This window comes from Budorcas taxicolor, chromosome 19 (assembly GCF_023091745.1).
Source record: "Budorcas taxicolor isolate Tak-1 chromosome 19, Takin1.1, whole genome shotgun sequence".
Lineage (NCBI taxonomy): Eukaryota > Metazoa > Chordata > Mammalia > Artiodactyla > Bovidae > Budorcas > Budorcas taxicolor.
The window spans coordinates 13,392,828-13,407,748 of record NC_068928.1 but is presented as its reverse complement, the minus strand read 5'-3'; the positions used below and the strand labels follow the sequence as shown (position 1 = coordinate 13,407,748).

Genomic DNA, 14,921 nt, shown 5'->3' with positions numbered 1-14,921 from the left:
GTTTGGAGCATCAGAAATAATGATCACCTCTGATCGGAGGTTGTGAATAATTCATTCGGTTTGATTTTCACGTCCTGTCCAGTGATACTTTTCAAACCAAATGTGTTTCTACAGGAAAATAATGGTCCCACTTCTTATGGAAATACTGTGGCACAAATCATTTTACCCACATAAAAACAGTTAAATAAGACTGTTCTCTTCTGCTTGCCTTCTCCTCCCCAGCCCCCTCCTCCCTCGTCAGCGCGTGTTTATTCCAGGATCCGACTATGGCCAAAGAAATATTTCCTTCCTTAGAACTTGTATAAAGAAAACAAATATTTATTTCTGCTTATCCTCACCTTCTTCGCAGTAACTCTTTTGATCCTTGTCCCTTTCTCACTTTAAGGTAATTAGTTTAGGTGGATAATCCTGTACCTAAGAAGCCTGCTAATTGGAACACTGTTATCAAAAATAACCTGAAATTAGATATTTTTATTTATTTATTTTTCTTCAAGCATATAACTTTTTTTTTTGGTAAATGTCATTGTATTTATTTATTTATTTATTTTACTTTATTTTACTTTACAATACTGTATTGGTTTTGCCATACATCAACATGAATCCAAACCGGGTGTACATGAGTTCCCAATCCTGAACCCCCCCTCCCACCTCCCTCCCTGTACCATCCCTCTGGGTCATCCCAGTGCACCAGCCCGAAGCATCCTGTATCCTGCATCGAACCTAGACTGGCGATTCATTTCTTACATGATATTAAATATGTTTCAATGCCATTCTCCCAAATCATCCCACCCTCTCCCTCTCCCACAGAGTCCAAAAGTCTGTTCTATACAACTGTGTCTCTTTTGCTGTCTCGCATACAGGGTTATCGTTACTATCTTTCTAAATTCCATATATATTCGTTAGTATACTGTATTGGTGTTTTTTTTCTGGCTTACTTCACTCTGTATAATAGGCTCCAGTTTCATCCACCTCATTAGAACTGATTCAAATGTATTCTTTTTTTTTTTTTTGTAATTTTTATTTTTACTTTATTTTACTTTACAATACTGTATTGGTTTTGCCATACATTGACATGAATCCACCACGGGTGTACATGCGTTCCCAAACATGAACCCCCCTCCCACCTCCCTTCATGGCTGAGTAATACTTCATTGTGTATATGTACCACAGCTTTCTTATCCATTCGTCTGCTGATGGACATCTAGGTTGCTTCCACGTCCTGGCTATTATAACCAGTGCTGCAATGAACATTGGGGTACACGTGTCTCTTTCAATTCTGGTTTCCTCGGTGTGTATGCCCAGCAGTGGGATTGCTGCGTCATAAGGCAGTTCTATTTCCAGTTTTTTAAGGAATCTCCACACTGTTCTCCATAGTGGCTGTACTAGTTTGCATTCCCACCAACAGTGTAAGAGGGTTCCCTTTTCTCCACACCCTCTCCAGCATTTATTGCTTGTAGACTTTTGGATCGCAGCCATTCTGACTGGTGTGAAATGGTACCTCATTGTAATTAGATATTTTTAAAAATAATGAATTATGGCTATATTAATGAAACTAACTGGCCGTAAGTGCCTAGAACCATTGGGTGAGTCTGTGCCTGGGTGACATGGTGGTCAGAGAATTCTGTGGCACTGCCAGGGCCCAAAAGCCTGAGTCTGAGACTCTTTAAGACCACAAACCCACCCGCTCTCCCAAGCCCCTTTCAGGCTACGTGTTCTCCTTTTGTTGCTTCCTTAGCTCTCCGTCCTGGAGTGTCCATTTCACTAGGTTTCATTGCATAGAAACATTGGAGGAAGAGAGGAGCCAAAAACAAGGGGATTCAGCGATGGAATTTCCTTCAGTTGTTATTTTTAAGGCAGCTTGGCTTTAGGTGAAATCAGTGAATGTTATATTCCTGATCACATCATCACACTTGTGTATGCTTTTATATGGCAGTTACTGAATTTTCAATATAAAACCTCCTTTCTGTGTATAATATAGATAGACCCTGTCCATATAAAGTAATTTGACTGAAAAACTTAATGGTGTCCTAATTAAACAGGAGGCAGATATGACTGTCTTCTGAAGTAATGGCCCAATCCTCTGAGACAAAGCTATTCTTAGATAGAATATTTTGAATCATTTCTCCTGAATGCTGTGACCCTTTTTTTTCCCCCTCTCTCCCTCTAAATCGAACAAGAGCAGAGGGAAGCGCTTTTCAACCTAGTTTTCATCATCAGACAGAAAGTATTCTGCATTCAGAAACCATTTCCAGTATCAAATTCAATTCTGTCAAGTGATTAGTTGAGTTTGGTAGAGAGTAATTTAAAAACACAACCCTGGAAATGGCCGTGATGCTTCTGCACTGAAGGAGAGCAGTTGCTGTGCTCGAGTTGCAGGCCCCTTTTCAGTGACTGTGCAAGGCAGTGTGGGTTATTGTGTTACGCGTCTCCGCAGCTGATACAGACCTGCATCTGTTGACAGCATGCGTTCCTGCCCAGGACTGCTGGAAGGAACAGGGGAGCGGGTGAATTGATACCTTGCCTGCCTATCAGTGGCAGATGTCCTTTTATGTACATATGTTTATAAAGCTCTTTAGCCCCCTTCAAGATGAAAGGCTCTGTATAAATATGAGCTTTCGATTTTAGTACATGTTTGTAATACATGTGGTACAGTCCTAAATATGTATTTAGCTGATAGGCACTGTTCTTGTCTATTGTACAAATATTGACTTTAAAAGTATAAATATGTATTTAACCATCAGACCAGAAAAACATTGAAGCAGTTACTTCTCAGGTAGAGATATTAATATTGTATAAACCTATATATGCATATGTTTACATTATACCACATCAGAGCAGAGCATTTCTTTAAAAAAAAAAAAAAAAAAAGTCAATGAGAGCCCCAACAGAGTTCTTGATGTTCTGCTCCCTTTAAGGTGAGTCTTGATTTTACATTTTCATATGTTTATTCCCTTCTTTCTAATTTTATATAAATGTGATCTGTTGTAGTGTTAGTAAAACCTAGTGTCAGTTCCTCTCAAACTTGAGAAATCTGTTAGGTTGGTGAGAATTTTTTTTTCTCCTTAAATTTTTTTTCTCACTATGAAAATGTTCAATGCACAGTAAAATAGAGTTAATAATATAAGCTCCCATGTACCTATTACCCAGTGAAGAAACATTTTGTAGTGTTTTTTTTTTTTCTTTTTTCTGCCCTACAACATACAGGATCTTAGGTCCCCAACCAGGGATTGAACCCATGTCCCGTGCATTGGGAGTGCAGAGTCTTAGCCACTGGACCACCAGGGATGTCCCATCTCCCTCTTCCAATTTATAAAATTTTTAAGTTATCAAGGCATAAGCATATTAAAGAAATTTGGAAAATGGAAACAAATTCAAAGTCCCATCATCCTAAATTACTGTCCCATCTTGCTGTTTTCTTAATTTCTGTTCACTCTACTCCCCAGCATGCTTTGCTTTCAGAGATAGAGAGAGTGTGTGTATGTATGTGTCTTTGTGCTGTAACGCTGTGTGCTTACTGTATGCCAGGTGGAAGATTCTAAGATTTAACATGTATTTGTCTTCACAGCAGACTAGGTTGTTATTACCCCATTTTACTGATGAGGAAATTCAGGCATATAGAGATTAATATCTTACCTGAGGTTATGTGGCTAGAAAACGGGCTGAATTTTTATTCTGTCAGAGTCAGATTCCATTAGATTCAGATTCATTGCAGCTGGTTTCTGCATCCGTGTTCTTAACCACTGCCTCGTTGTTCCTCTCAGTTATTAGAATATACATGCAATCTTGTTATCCTTTGTTGTTGTTCAGGCATTCAGTCATGTCTGATTCTTTGAGATCCCATGGACTGCAGCACGCCAGGCTTCCCTGTCCTTTACTGTCTCCCAGAGTTTGCCCAAACTCAAGTCCATGAGTTGATGATGCTATCCAACCATCTCATCCTCTGCCGTACCCTTCTCCTCCTGCCCTCAGTCTTTCCCTGCATCAGGGTCTTTTCCAGTGAGTTGGCTCTTTGCATCAGGTGGCCAAAGTATTGGAGCTTCAGCTTCAGCATCAGTCCTTTCAGTGAATATTCCGGGTTAATTTCCTTTAGGATTGACTGGTTTGATCTCCTTGCTGTCTTCTTAAAATTTATCATTACATCATGGATATTTTAAAATACTATTCATAGTTTTATAAGGGGTCACTAGCAATGACCCCACTAATCAATATATTCCCTCAAGAAAAGTTTTTATCATGACATTTATTTTTTCCACTTTTTATCTTAATGTTAGATTTACAGAAATGTTATAAAAATCATAGAGCTCCCATTTTTAATCTTCACCCAGCTTCCCCTAACATTAACCTCTTATATAACCATGGTATAATTTTAAAAACTAAGAAATTAACATTTGTACAGTACTATTAAATAAGATATCGACTTTGTTTGGGGTTTCACCAGGTTTTTTTGTTTTTTTTTTTTAACTAATGTCCTTCTGATCCAGGATCCAATCCATACATTGCATTTAGTTCTCAGTGATGTTTATGTTTGTGTCACAATTGATGTTTATCTTTCTGTATTGATTTAGCTAAGTGCAGTGGCACTAGTCTGGAATATAGTTCCTTAATTTCTCTAGTAAAGGTAATTGTGGCTCATACCTTGAAGAGTAAGTAACTCATTCTAGGTATCAGGACAAGTTACTTCATTCCTCTGTGCCTTGGTTTTCTTATGGCAATCATATTTAAGTTAATAATGATAATAGCTACTATTTGAGGATTTTTATATGCCAGGCTCGGTACTAATTTAATGTGATGTTCTTCTCAACAATCCCTCCAGAAGGATACTGTTATCCCCACTTTATAATTAGAAAAATTGAGGCTACACAAGGTTATGTGACTTGTCCAAAGCTCTACAACTTGTCCAAGGCTATACAATTGAACCAAAACAGACTTTATGGTTTAATCTATTAACTATTATCAGTATTTGTTAACATTTATAGTATCATACGACTTCCCTGGTGGCTGAGACGGTAAAGCGTCTACCTACAATGTGGGAGACCCGGGTTTGATCCCTGGGTTGGGAAGATCCTCTAGGGAAGGAAATGGCAAACAACTCCAGTACTCTTGCCTGGGAAATCCCATGGATGGAGGAGCGTCGTAGGCTACAGTCCATGGGGTCCCAAAGAGTCGGACATGACTGAGCGACTTCACCTTCACTTTTTATAGTATCATACAACATAAGTGTTCAAATGATGGTAGCTATTATTCTTATTATTTTTAAAAAATAAAATATTTTAGTCATATTTTAGTTCTGTTCTTCTATGATCCCTAGAGATAAATTGTGGATGATGTCCTAGGCTCTTGGTGTTGAGTATTTTCCAGCTATCATTTTAAAAATAAAATGACTATGGAACCAGCAAATATTTATTACTTCCATATTATGGAATGTGTAGGAGTCCTGCTGTGTGATGAAGCAGATGATATGATGATTCAAGCTGACAAACTAAAAGCAGTGCTAATCCATATGTAGATAATTATCAAGTGAATTCTCCACATGAAGTTTCTTAGTAGGAGATCGGGAAGAGAGGAGTCCCTTCAGACTAGGGAAAGCTTTCTGAGGAAATGGAATTTGAGTGAACTTTATGGAATGGGTAAAATTTGGATAGGTTGAGAGGAAAGACAAAGGCAAACTTCATATGGTAAAGTTAATATTATAGATTACTGCTTGTAATAGTTGTTCATCAAACCCATAGCTAATATTAATTTTGTACATGGGGACTTTGAAGCTCAGTGAAGTTAAGTCAATTTCCCAGGGTCACACAGTTAATAAATGGCAGGGCTTAGATGTGGATCCAAGTTTGTTTGATTCCCCAGTCCTACATTCAGCATTATGTATCCCATCATTTGGTTAGCAGTAAAATCTAATAGAATTTAAGTTTAAATATATATAAATATTATATATATGTTTATATAAATATATATTTAAATATTTTAAGTATATAAAAATATATTTAAATTTAAATATAATTTAAATATAAAAAATTGAGCAATAGATGCTTCCTTACATACTTATCCATTGTGCTTATTCAAAACTCAATCAAAAAGGAATCTTACTGTGCCGAGACTCAGACAACACTCTCTGTCCTGTACTGGTACTTTTTAAGTGGGGAGGGGGACAGTCGATGAGGAACACACTTTGAAAAGACATTGATAAAGAGTAGGGTGTTTTTGGTGCGGCTGTATTGACACCTAATTAGAAGTCAATATTGTAAGCATAATGACCTGGCCAATTGCTGAACTGACTGCCTAAGTGACACAGAGTCCCTAGGTAATAGCAAAAGATAAGAGTGTTATTTGCTTGCCCAGTGCCACTTGGACACAGTGTTTGCATTAGAATGCAAATGCTCGAGTAGATTCTTCAGGCTTGTATCTAAGTGGCTCTGGCCTAGGTAGCAAAGGTTAATATATCATAAAATTTGGTGTGAAACCCAACCTTCCCAATTACAAATGTGTTCACAGGGAATAGCTTTTCCTTCCTGAAAAGCAAACGAAGTGTTGGGTTTAGAGGGCCACATTAGAAGGCAGTTAAAATATTTTTATGGCTGGACGGCATCACTGACTCAATGGACATGAGTCTGAGTGAACTCCGGGAGTTGGTGATGGACAGGGAGGCCTGGTGTGCTGCAATTCATGGGGTCGCAAAGAGTCGGACATAACTGAGTGACTGAACTGAACTGATGCATTTTAAAAATGTGATAACTAAAAACTGAAAAGCAAATTAGCTAAGACTTAAAATGTAGACGTTATGAGCCACTTATAAATTTGTTCTTTGTAATTTGTTAAAAAATACCTATGATCAAATGACTAAACAAATTATGTGAATGTTTGATATTTAATAGTGAATTTTCTTACTGATTATTGTTTAACATAGAATCTTTCAATTTGGTAATATATATTATGAAGATTCAAGCATTTCAATCCACCATTTAAAAACCAGTCTTGAGACAGTAATCTGAAGTAACTAACAGTGTTTATATATAAGTATTTTCATTAAAATATGTAATAATAAAATAGAAACCTGGTAAGGAAAAGAAAGCAAAAAGTGTAAATTTAAAAGAGTAGTAAACAAAAATAAATTATAATATATTCATCTCAATATGTACTTATAATAATATTTACTTAAAGACTCTGATGCTGGGAGGGACTGGGGGCAGGAGGAGAAGGGGACGACAGAGGATGAGATGGCTGGATGGTATCACTGATTTGATGGACGTGAGTTTGAGTGAACTCCGGGAGTTGGTGATGGACAATGAGGCTTGGCGTGCTGCAATTCATGGGGTCGCAAAGAGTCAGACACGACTGAGTGACTGAACTGAACTGAAAATATTTTTCCCCACACAGGCATTATATTGATCAATTTCTTAAAAAAAAAAAAAAGACCAAAATTAACCTGATATTTGGAGTTTCTCTGTGCTGTTTTTTCAGATGATCTTGTTTCTTCTTCCTCTTCTCTCTTTAATGAGCAGATAGTGTAATCCTGCCTTACTTCCGAAGGTGATTGGATTTTTATCCATTTTGATTTGTATTTGGCCAGTGGTATATATTAAATAGCTTATGTTCATCTGTGGGTGTTTCGTATATATATTTCTTAATGCTGAGAATCACCAATCTCTGTGTGGAAAGCTTCCACCAGCCTGATTACAGCGGATGTGCAATTGGATTGAAGAATGTGTACTCAAGAGCTTATGATCACTGGCCCGGTTGAGTCTGGGTGATGCATGTGGCTTTCCAGGGATGCCGCTATTTACATCTGTTAATGGCCCTTCTTGATGGCCGGCTCCCCGATGAGGTGATACGCAGCAGCCCGGGGATGAGGGCCCAACGCTGCGAATGTGGCTGGGCCCCATTAGGCAGGACCAGGATTGCTCACTGGTAGGCTTTGTGTTTGGGGGCAAGTGGTGGGGGTGGGAAGCAGGATAGACAGAAAGATTCGGGGGTGGGGAGCAGAAAAAAGAATGAAAAACATCACTTATCTAGATATAGGGAAGCAGACAGGCAGATGTGAAAAACTGCAGCCGTAACTGAGGTATGAGTGAATAGAAAAGAAGTGGAACTAGCAAATAAACAAGTAGAAGGACTGACTAGTTCTCATATGGAAGGGGGATTACAAGAGGAGAGGGCTGTGAGGGTTTGGGAAGAGACATGTCACCCCCACCTGTTAGGTCAGTATCATTTACTTGTGTGGCTGGACAGATGCTACTGAACACTGAGCAGAGATTTACATATATTAGTGCAGCAAGAGGTTGGTTACTTGGATTCTTGCATCCTTTGGTGTTCTGGTGTTGGGAGAAAGCAAGAGGTGCTCAGAGGAGGCGATGTTGAGATACAGCAGTTCCTGCAGAAATAGAAGATACCTGAAGCAAGCCAGTAAAGAATGTTGCCATTATTCCTATCAAATACTTCTTGTTTTGCGACCCCAGGGACTATAGCCCTCCAGGCTACTCTGTCCATGGGATTTCTTCTGCAAGAATACTGGAGTGGATTGCCATTTCCTTCTCCAGGGGATCTTCCCAACCTAGGGATCAAACCCATATCTCCTGTATTGCAGGCAGATTCTTTACCACTGAGCCGCAGGGGTAGCCCTATCAAATACTGCTGCTGCTGCTGCTAATTCGCTTCAGTCATGTCCGACTCTGTGCGACACCATAGATGGCAGCCCACCAGGCTCCCCCATCCCTGAGATTCTCCAGGCAAGAACACTGGAGTGGGTTGCCATTTCCTTCTCCAATGCATGAAAGTGAAAAAGTGAAAGTGAAGTCACTGAGTCTTGTCCAACTCTCAGCGACCCCATGGACTGCAGCCTACCAGGCTCCTCCGTTCATGGGATTTTCCAGGCAAGAGTACTGGAGTGGGGTGCCATTGCCTTCTCCGTATCAAATACTAGAGGACAATAAAAGGGCCCAGGATTGTAAAAGTTGTACAGTCATGAGAGGTAGTCCTCTTCCTGCTTTCCTACATGTTAAAGGTTTCTTTGGAAAGAATCTCACAAAATAAGGTAATAAGTTAGAGAATCCTGGATTTAATTCCCAGGGCCACAGTATTCTTCCATACATAGGCTGAGTGCATTTAGACTTTGGTGTTTCCATCTTCTGTGAGCAAACCCAAAGAAGAAATTGAGACAGCTGTGAAATACATACATAGTAAACCAGCTGTTCTCAACATAATCTTAGAAAAGTATGCCACAGTATTTGCTCTAGTTTCCCACAGGGAGCTTGGCTCTTTAGCATTGCACATCTTTACACAAAGGTTGTGTCTGCATTCAGTCTGATATCTTCAAGAAGCCTGGAACAAAATTCTGCATGTAAGAAGCTTGTATTGATTTGTTTGTCTGTTTATGTCTTTGCAGATTGGCATGGTAGCTTGGAAAATGACCCTTAAAAGTCCAGAATATCCAGATGGCCGAGATATCATTGTTATTGGCAATGACATCACTTACCGAATTGGGTCCTTTGGACCCCAAGAGGATTTGCTGTTTCTCAGAGCTTCTGAGCTTGCCAGGGCAGAGGGCATCCCACGCATCTATGTAGCAGCCAATAGTGGAGCAAGAATTGGACTGGCAGAGGAAATTCGTCATATGTTCCATGTGGCCTGGGTAGATCCTGAGGATCCTTACAAGGTACAGATTAAGAGAAGATAATACTTCCAATTACTTTACGGATATGTGTATGTGTGTGTGTGTGTGTACAAATGTGGGAGAGAAGTAGAGGTTTAAGTTCTAAAGTTAGCAACTGCACTGTAAATAAATTCTCTCTTAATATGTTCACCTGGTCTTTCCTCCAGCTTGGAAATAGAACATCATTTCTTGGGCTGCACTAGATGGGAATAGTAGATATGCATTTAATGTGAGACATGTTAAGCCAGAAAATTATTATTACTGATTTTGTTATTAAATTATTCCACCTTGTCTTCTAAGACATGTGATCAGTTATCAGCACAATCTCTCAGATCCTCAGCTTCTCTGATTGTTCTCCAACCTTCTTGCTCTACTTGAAACCTGCCTGTCCTCCGAAAACTCTTCTTTCTTTTACATGGCTAATGGTTTTTCTTTCCCTTGTGCCACAGACCCTGGAGAGAGACTTTGATGAAGAGTCCCTCCCCCTGTCTAAGGCCAATCCCACTATGTTTGGTCCTCTCCCCTCTTGCCAGCTTAAGGATGTAGATCAAAGCTTCTCCCCCTTTTTTCTTGCATCATCATGTTGTCCCTCTCTATTAGAAGAAGACACATGTTTGTGTCTTTAGCACATAGATAGTGACCCCTCGAGTCACCAACCCTACCTCGTTTTTTCCTTCCGTTTATCATGAACTCCTTATTGCCAAATTCAGACTTAAATTGAAGAAAGTAGGGAAAACCACTAGACCATTCAGGAATGACCTAAATCAAATTCCTTATGATTATACAGCAGAAGGGAGAAATAGATTTAAGGGACTAGATCTGATTGATAGAGTGCCTGATGAACTATGGACGGAGATTTGTGACATTGTACAGGAGACAGGGATCAACACCCATCCTCATGGAAAAGAAATGCAAAAGCAAAATGGCTATCTGGGGAGGCCTTACAAATAGCTGTGAAAAGAAGAGAAGCAAAAAGCAAAGGAGAAAAGGAAAGATATAAGCATCTGAATGCAGAGTTCCAAAGAATAGCAAGAAGAGATAGGAAAGCCTTCTTCAGCGACCAATGCAAAGAAATAGAGGAAAACAACAGAATGGGAAAGACTAGAGATCTCGTCAAGAAAATTAGAGATACCAAGGGAACATTTCATGCAAAGATGGGCTCGATAAAGGACAGAAATGGTATGGACCTAACAGAAGCAGTAGATATTAAGAAGAGGTGGCAAGAATACACAGAAGAACTGTACAAAAAAGAGCTTCACGACCAAGATAATCATGATGGTGTGATCACTCACCTAGAGCCAGACATCCTGGAATATGAAGTCAAGTGGGCCTTAGAAAGCATCACTACAAATAAAGCTAGTGGAGGTGTTGGAATTCCAGTTGAGCTCTCTCAAATCCTGGAAGATGATGCTGTGAAAGTGCTGCATTCAATATGCCAGCAAATTTGGAAAACTCAGCAGTGGCCACAGGACTGGAAAAGGTCAGTTTTCATTCCAATCCCAAAGAAAGGCAATGCCAAAGAATGCTCAAACTACCGCACAATTGCACTCATCTCACATGCTTTTACTAAAAGCAATGCTCAAAATTCTCCAAGCCAGGCTTTAGCAATATGTGAACCGTGAACTCCCTGATGTTCAAGCTGGTTTTAGAAAAGGCAGAGGAACCAGAGATCAAATTGCCAACATCCACTGGATCATGGAAAAAGCAAGAGGGTTCCAGAAAAAACATCTATTTCTGGTTTCTTGACTATGCCAAAGCCTTTGACTGTGTGGATCACAATAAACTGGAGAATTCTTTAAGAGATGGGAATACCAGACCACCTGACCTGCCTCTTGAGAAACCTATATGCAGGTCAGGAAGCAACAGTTAGAACTGGATATGGAACAACAGACTGCTTCCAAATAGGAAAAGGAGTACGTCAAGGCTGTATATTGTCACCCTGCTTATTTAACTTCTATGCAGAATACATCATGAGGGACGCTGGGCTGAAAGAAGCAAAAGCTGGAATCGAGATTGCTTGGAGAAATATCAATAACCTCAGATAAGCAGATGACACCACCCTTATGGCAGAAAGTGAAGAGGAACTAAAGAGCCTCTTGATGAAAGTGAAAGAGGAGAGTGAAAAAGTTGGCTTAAAACTCGACATTCAGAAGACTAAGAGCACGGCATCTGGTCCCATCACTTCATGGGAAATAGATGGGGAAACAGTGGAAACAGTGTCAGACTTTGTTTTTTGGGGCTCCAAAATCACTGCAGATGGTGACTGCAGCCATGAAATTAAAAGACACTTACTCCTTGGAAGGAAAGTTATGACCAACCTAGATAGCATATTGAAAAGCAGAGACATTACTTTGCCAACAAAGGTCCGTCTAGTCAAGGCTGTGGTTTTTCCAGTGGTCATATATGGATGTGAGAGTTGGACTATGAAGAAAGCTGAGCACCGAACAATTGATGCTTTTGAACTGTGGTGTTGAAGACTCTTGTGAGTCCCTTGGACTGCAAGGAGATCCAACCAGTCCATTCTAAAGGAGATGCGTCCTGGGTGTTCATTGAAAGGATTGATGCTAAAGCTGAAACTCATGTATGGATGTGAGAGTTGGACTATGAAGAAAGCTGAGCATCAAACAATTGATGCTTTGGAACTGTGGTGTTGAAGACTCTTGCGAGTCCCTTGGACTACAAGGAGATCCAACCAGTCCATTCTAAAGGAGATCCGTCCTGAGTGTTCATTGGAAGGACTGATGCTAAAGCTGAAACTCCAATACTTTGGCCACCTCATGTGAAGAATTGACTCATTGGAAAAGACTCTGATGCTGGGAGGGATTGAGGGCAGGAGGAGAAGGGGACGACAGAGGATGAGATGGCTGGATGGCATCACCGACTCGATGGACATGAGTTTGGGTGAACTCTGGGAGTTGGTGACAGACAGGGAGGCCTGGCGTGCTGTGATTCATGGGGTCACAGAGAGTCGGACACAACTGAGCAACTGAACTGAACTGAACTGAACTGATAACAAGACTTCTTTTCAAGATTTATTTGTCATTTGGCTGTGCTGTCCTGCGTTCTAGCTTTCTCTAGTTGCGGCAAGTGGGAGCTACTCCCCAGTTACCGTGCAAGCCTTCTCATTGTGATGGCTTCTCTTGTTGCAGAGCACGTGCTCTAGAGTACATGGAGTTCAGTAGGTGCAGCGTGTGGTCTCAGTAGTTGTGGCTCGCCGGCTTACTTGTCCCGCTCATCACGTGGAATCTTCCTGGATCAGGGATCAAACTGGCGTGTCCTGCATTGGCAGGTGGATTCCTTACTACTGAGCCACCGGAGGAACGCCACAGCAAGACTTCTTAAAAAGAGTTTCTGTTCTTGCTGTTTCCAGATACCCTTCTCCCTCCCATGCCCTCTGGAACCCATCTCTATTTCTCCTGCACCCACACTGTTCCACTGGAGCTGCTTATGTCAAGGTTGCCATTGATTCCCTATTAAACTCTGTTGAGGATCTCACTCATGTGACGTTTCAGCAGCATTCCATGCAGTTGGTTAGGCCTTCATCCTTGAAATGCTTTCTTCTCTTAGTTTCCAGGACCCCATAATCTCCTTTTTACCCTTCTAACCACTCTTTCTCAGTTTCCTTTGCTGCCTTTTACATCTCTAAGAGTGTCAAGGGATGATGGAAATACTCTTTATTTTGATTGTAATGGCAGATATGCACAAGTGTATACATTTGTCAGAATTCATCAAACTACAACACTTAAAACTGATGGATTTTGTTGCCTGTAAATTATGCTTCAGTAAAATTCATTTCAAAAGTATATGAGAATTGTTGATGACCACTCTTAAGTACTTGGGCTTCCCTGGCAGCTCAGCTGGTAAAGAATCTGCTTGCAATGCCGGAGACCCTGGTTCACTTCCTGGGTTGGGAAGATCCGCTGGAGAAGGGATAGGCTACCCACTGCAGTATTCTTGGGCTTCTCTTGTGCCTCAGCTGGTAAAGAATGTGCCTCCAATGTGGCCGACCTGGGTTTGATCCCTGCGTTGAGAAGATCCCCTGGAGATGGGAATGGCTACCCACTCCAGTATTCTGGCCTGGAGAATTCCATGGGGTCAGAAAGAGTTGGACATGACTGAGTGACTTTCACTTTCACTATTAAATACAGTGTTTCTTTTGGGATGATAGAAATATCCTAGAATTAGATAGTGGTGGTGGTTGTACTATATCTCAATATACTAGAAACTATTGAATTGTATACTGTATGATGGCTAGTTTTATGTTAATGTGAATTTTATCTCAAATTTTTCAAATTATTTTTTAAAATGTGAATGGAGATGTATGTCAAGGTCACAAAGGCTATAGCAGATCCAAGTCCAGGATCTCCCAGCCTCAACCCCATCGGGGCTCAGAGCCACCTCACCTGGTGCTTTGGCAAGATAGCTTTTACAGAAGGTGAGGTAGAAAGAAAAAAAGTGTTTAGGGCTCAGCCCCTGGACCTCTCCTCTTTTCTCTATTCACCTACCCTTGGTCATCTTACCCAGTGCTCAAGATTTAAATTCCATCTATAAACTGGTAAACTTCTAAATTGATATCCTACCCCTGAGCGTCAGATTCATCTGTCCAGACTCAACCTCTGCCTGCACATCTGCCTCATGGGCAGCTTCTAGTCACCTTCCTTGCATGTGTTCTTCCTGCAGTCTTCTCTGGCTCAAGATATGATACCTCTGTTCTTCCGTTTAAGTGAAAGATCTTAGAGTTATGCTTGACCTGTCTTTCTCACACCCCACATCCTCTCTGTCAGTGAATCACGTGTGCGTCCCGACCTTCAAAATATACCCAGAACACAACCGCCTCTGACTGCTTCTGCTGCTGCCCTGTGGTCCAGGTCCCCGTCATGGACCTTCCTGCTTCTGGCCTTGCCCCCCGCCACCCCCCACCCAAAGTCCACTCTCAGCAGAAAGTGGAGGGCTTCCCTGGTGGATCGGTGGTAAAGAATCTGCCTGCCAGTGCAGGAGACGCAGGCTCAATCCCTGGTCGGGGAAGATCCCACATGCAGCAGAGCAGCTCCGCCCACGCACCATGACTATTGCGCCTGTGCTCTAGAGCCCGGGAGCTGCAACTTCTGCAGCCTGCATGCCCCAGAGCCCCTGCTCACAATAAGAGAAGCCGTGCAGTGAGAAGACCATGCAACTGAAGAGTAGCTCCTGCTTGCCGCAGCTGGAGAAAAGCCAGCATTCCAGTGAAGACCCAGCACGACCGAAAATAAATGAAAACGGAAAGGAAAGAGAG

The 14,921-nt window shown here is 41.1% G+C and overlaps 1 protein-coding gene across 2 annotated transcripts in view; it reads left to right on the top strand.

Moving 5' to 3' along the window:
• The window catches only part of ACACA (acetyl-CoA carboxylase alpha), a 240,065-nt gene that overhangs the window by 156,242 nt on the left and 68,902 nt on the right, over positions 1-14,921 (top strand). For both annotated transcript variants that reach the window (XM_052657738.1, XM_052657739.1), the window contains exon 42: positions 9,383-9,652. In XM_052657738.1, the coding sequence (XP_052513698.1) occupies positions 9,383-9,652 (270 nt within the window). The remainder of the gene's footprint in view (positions 1-9,382; positions 9,653-14,921) is intronic.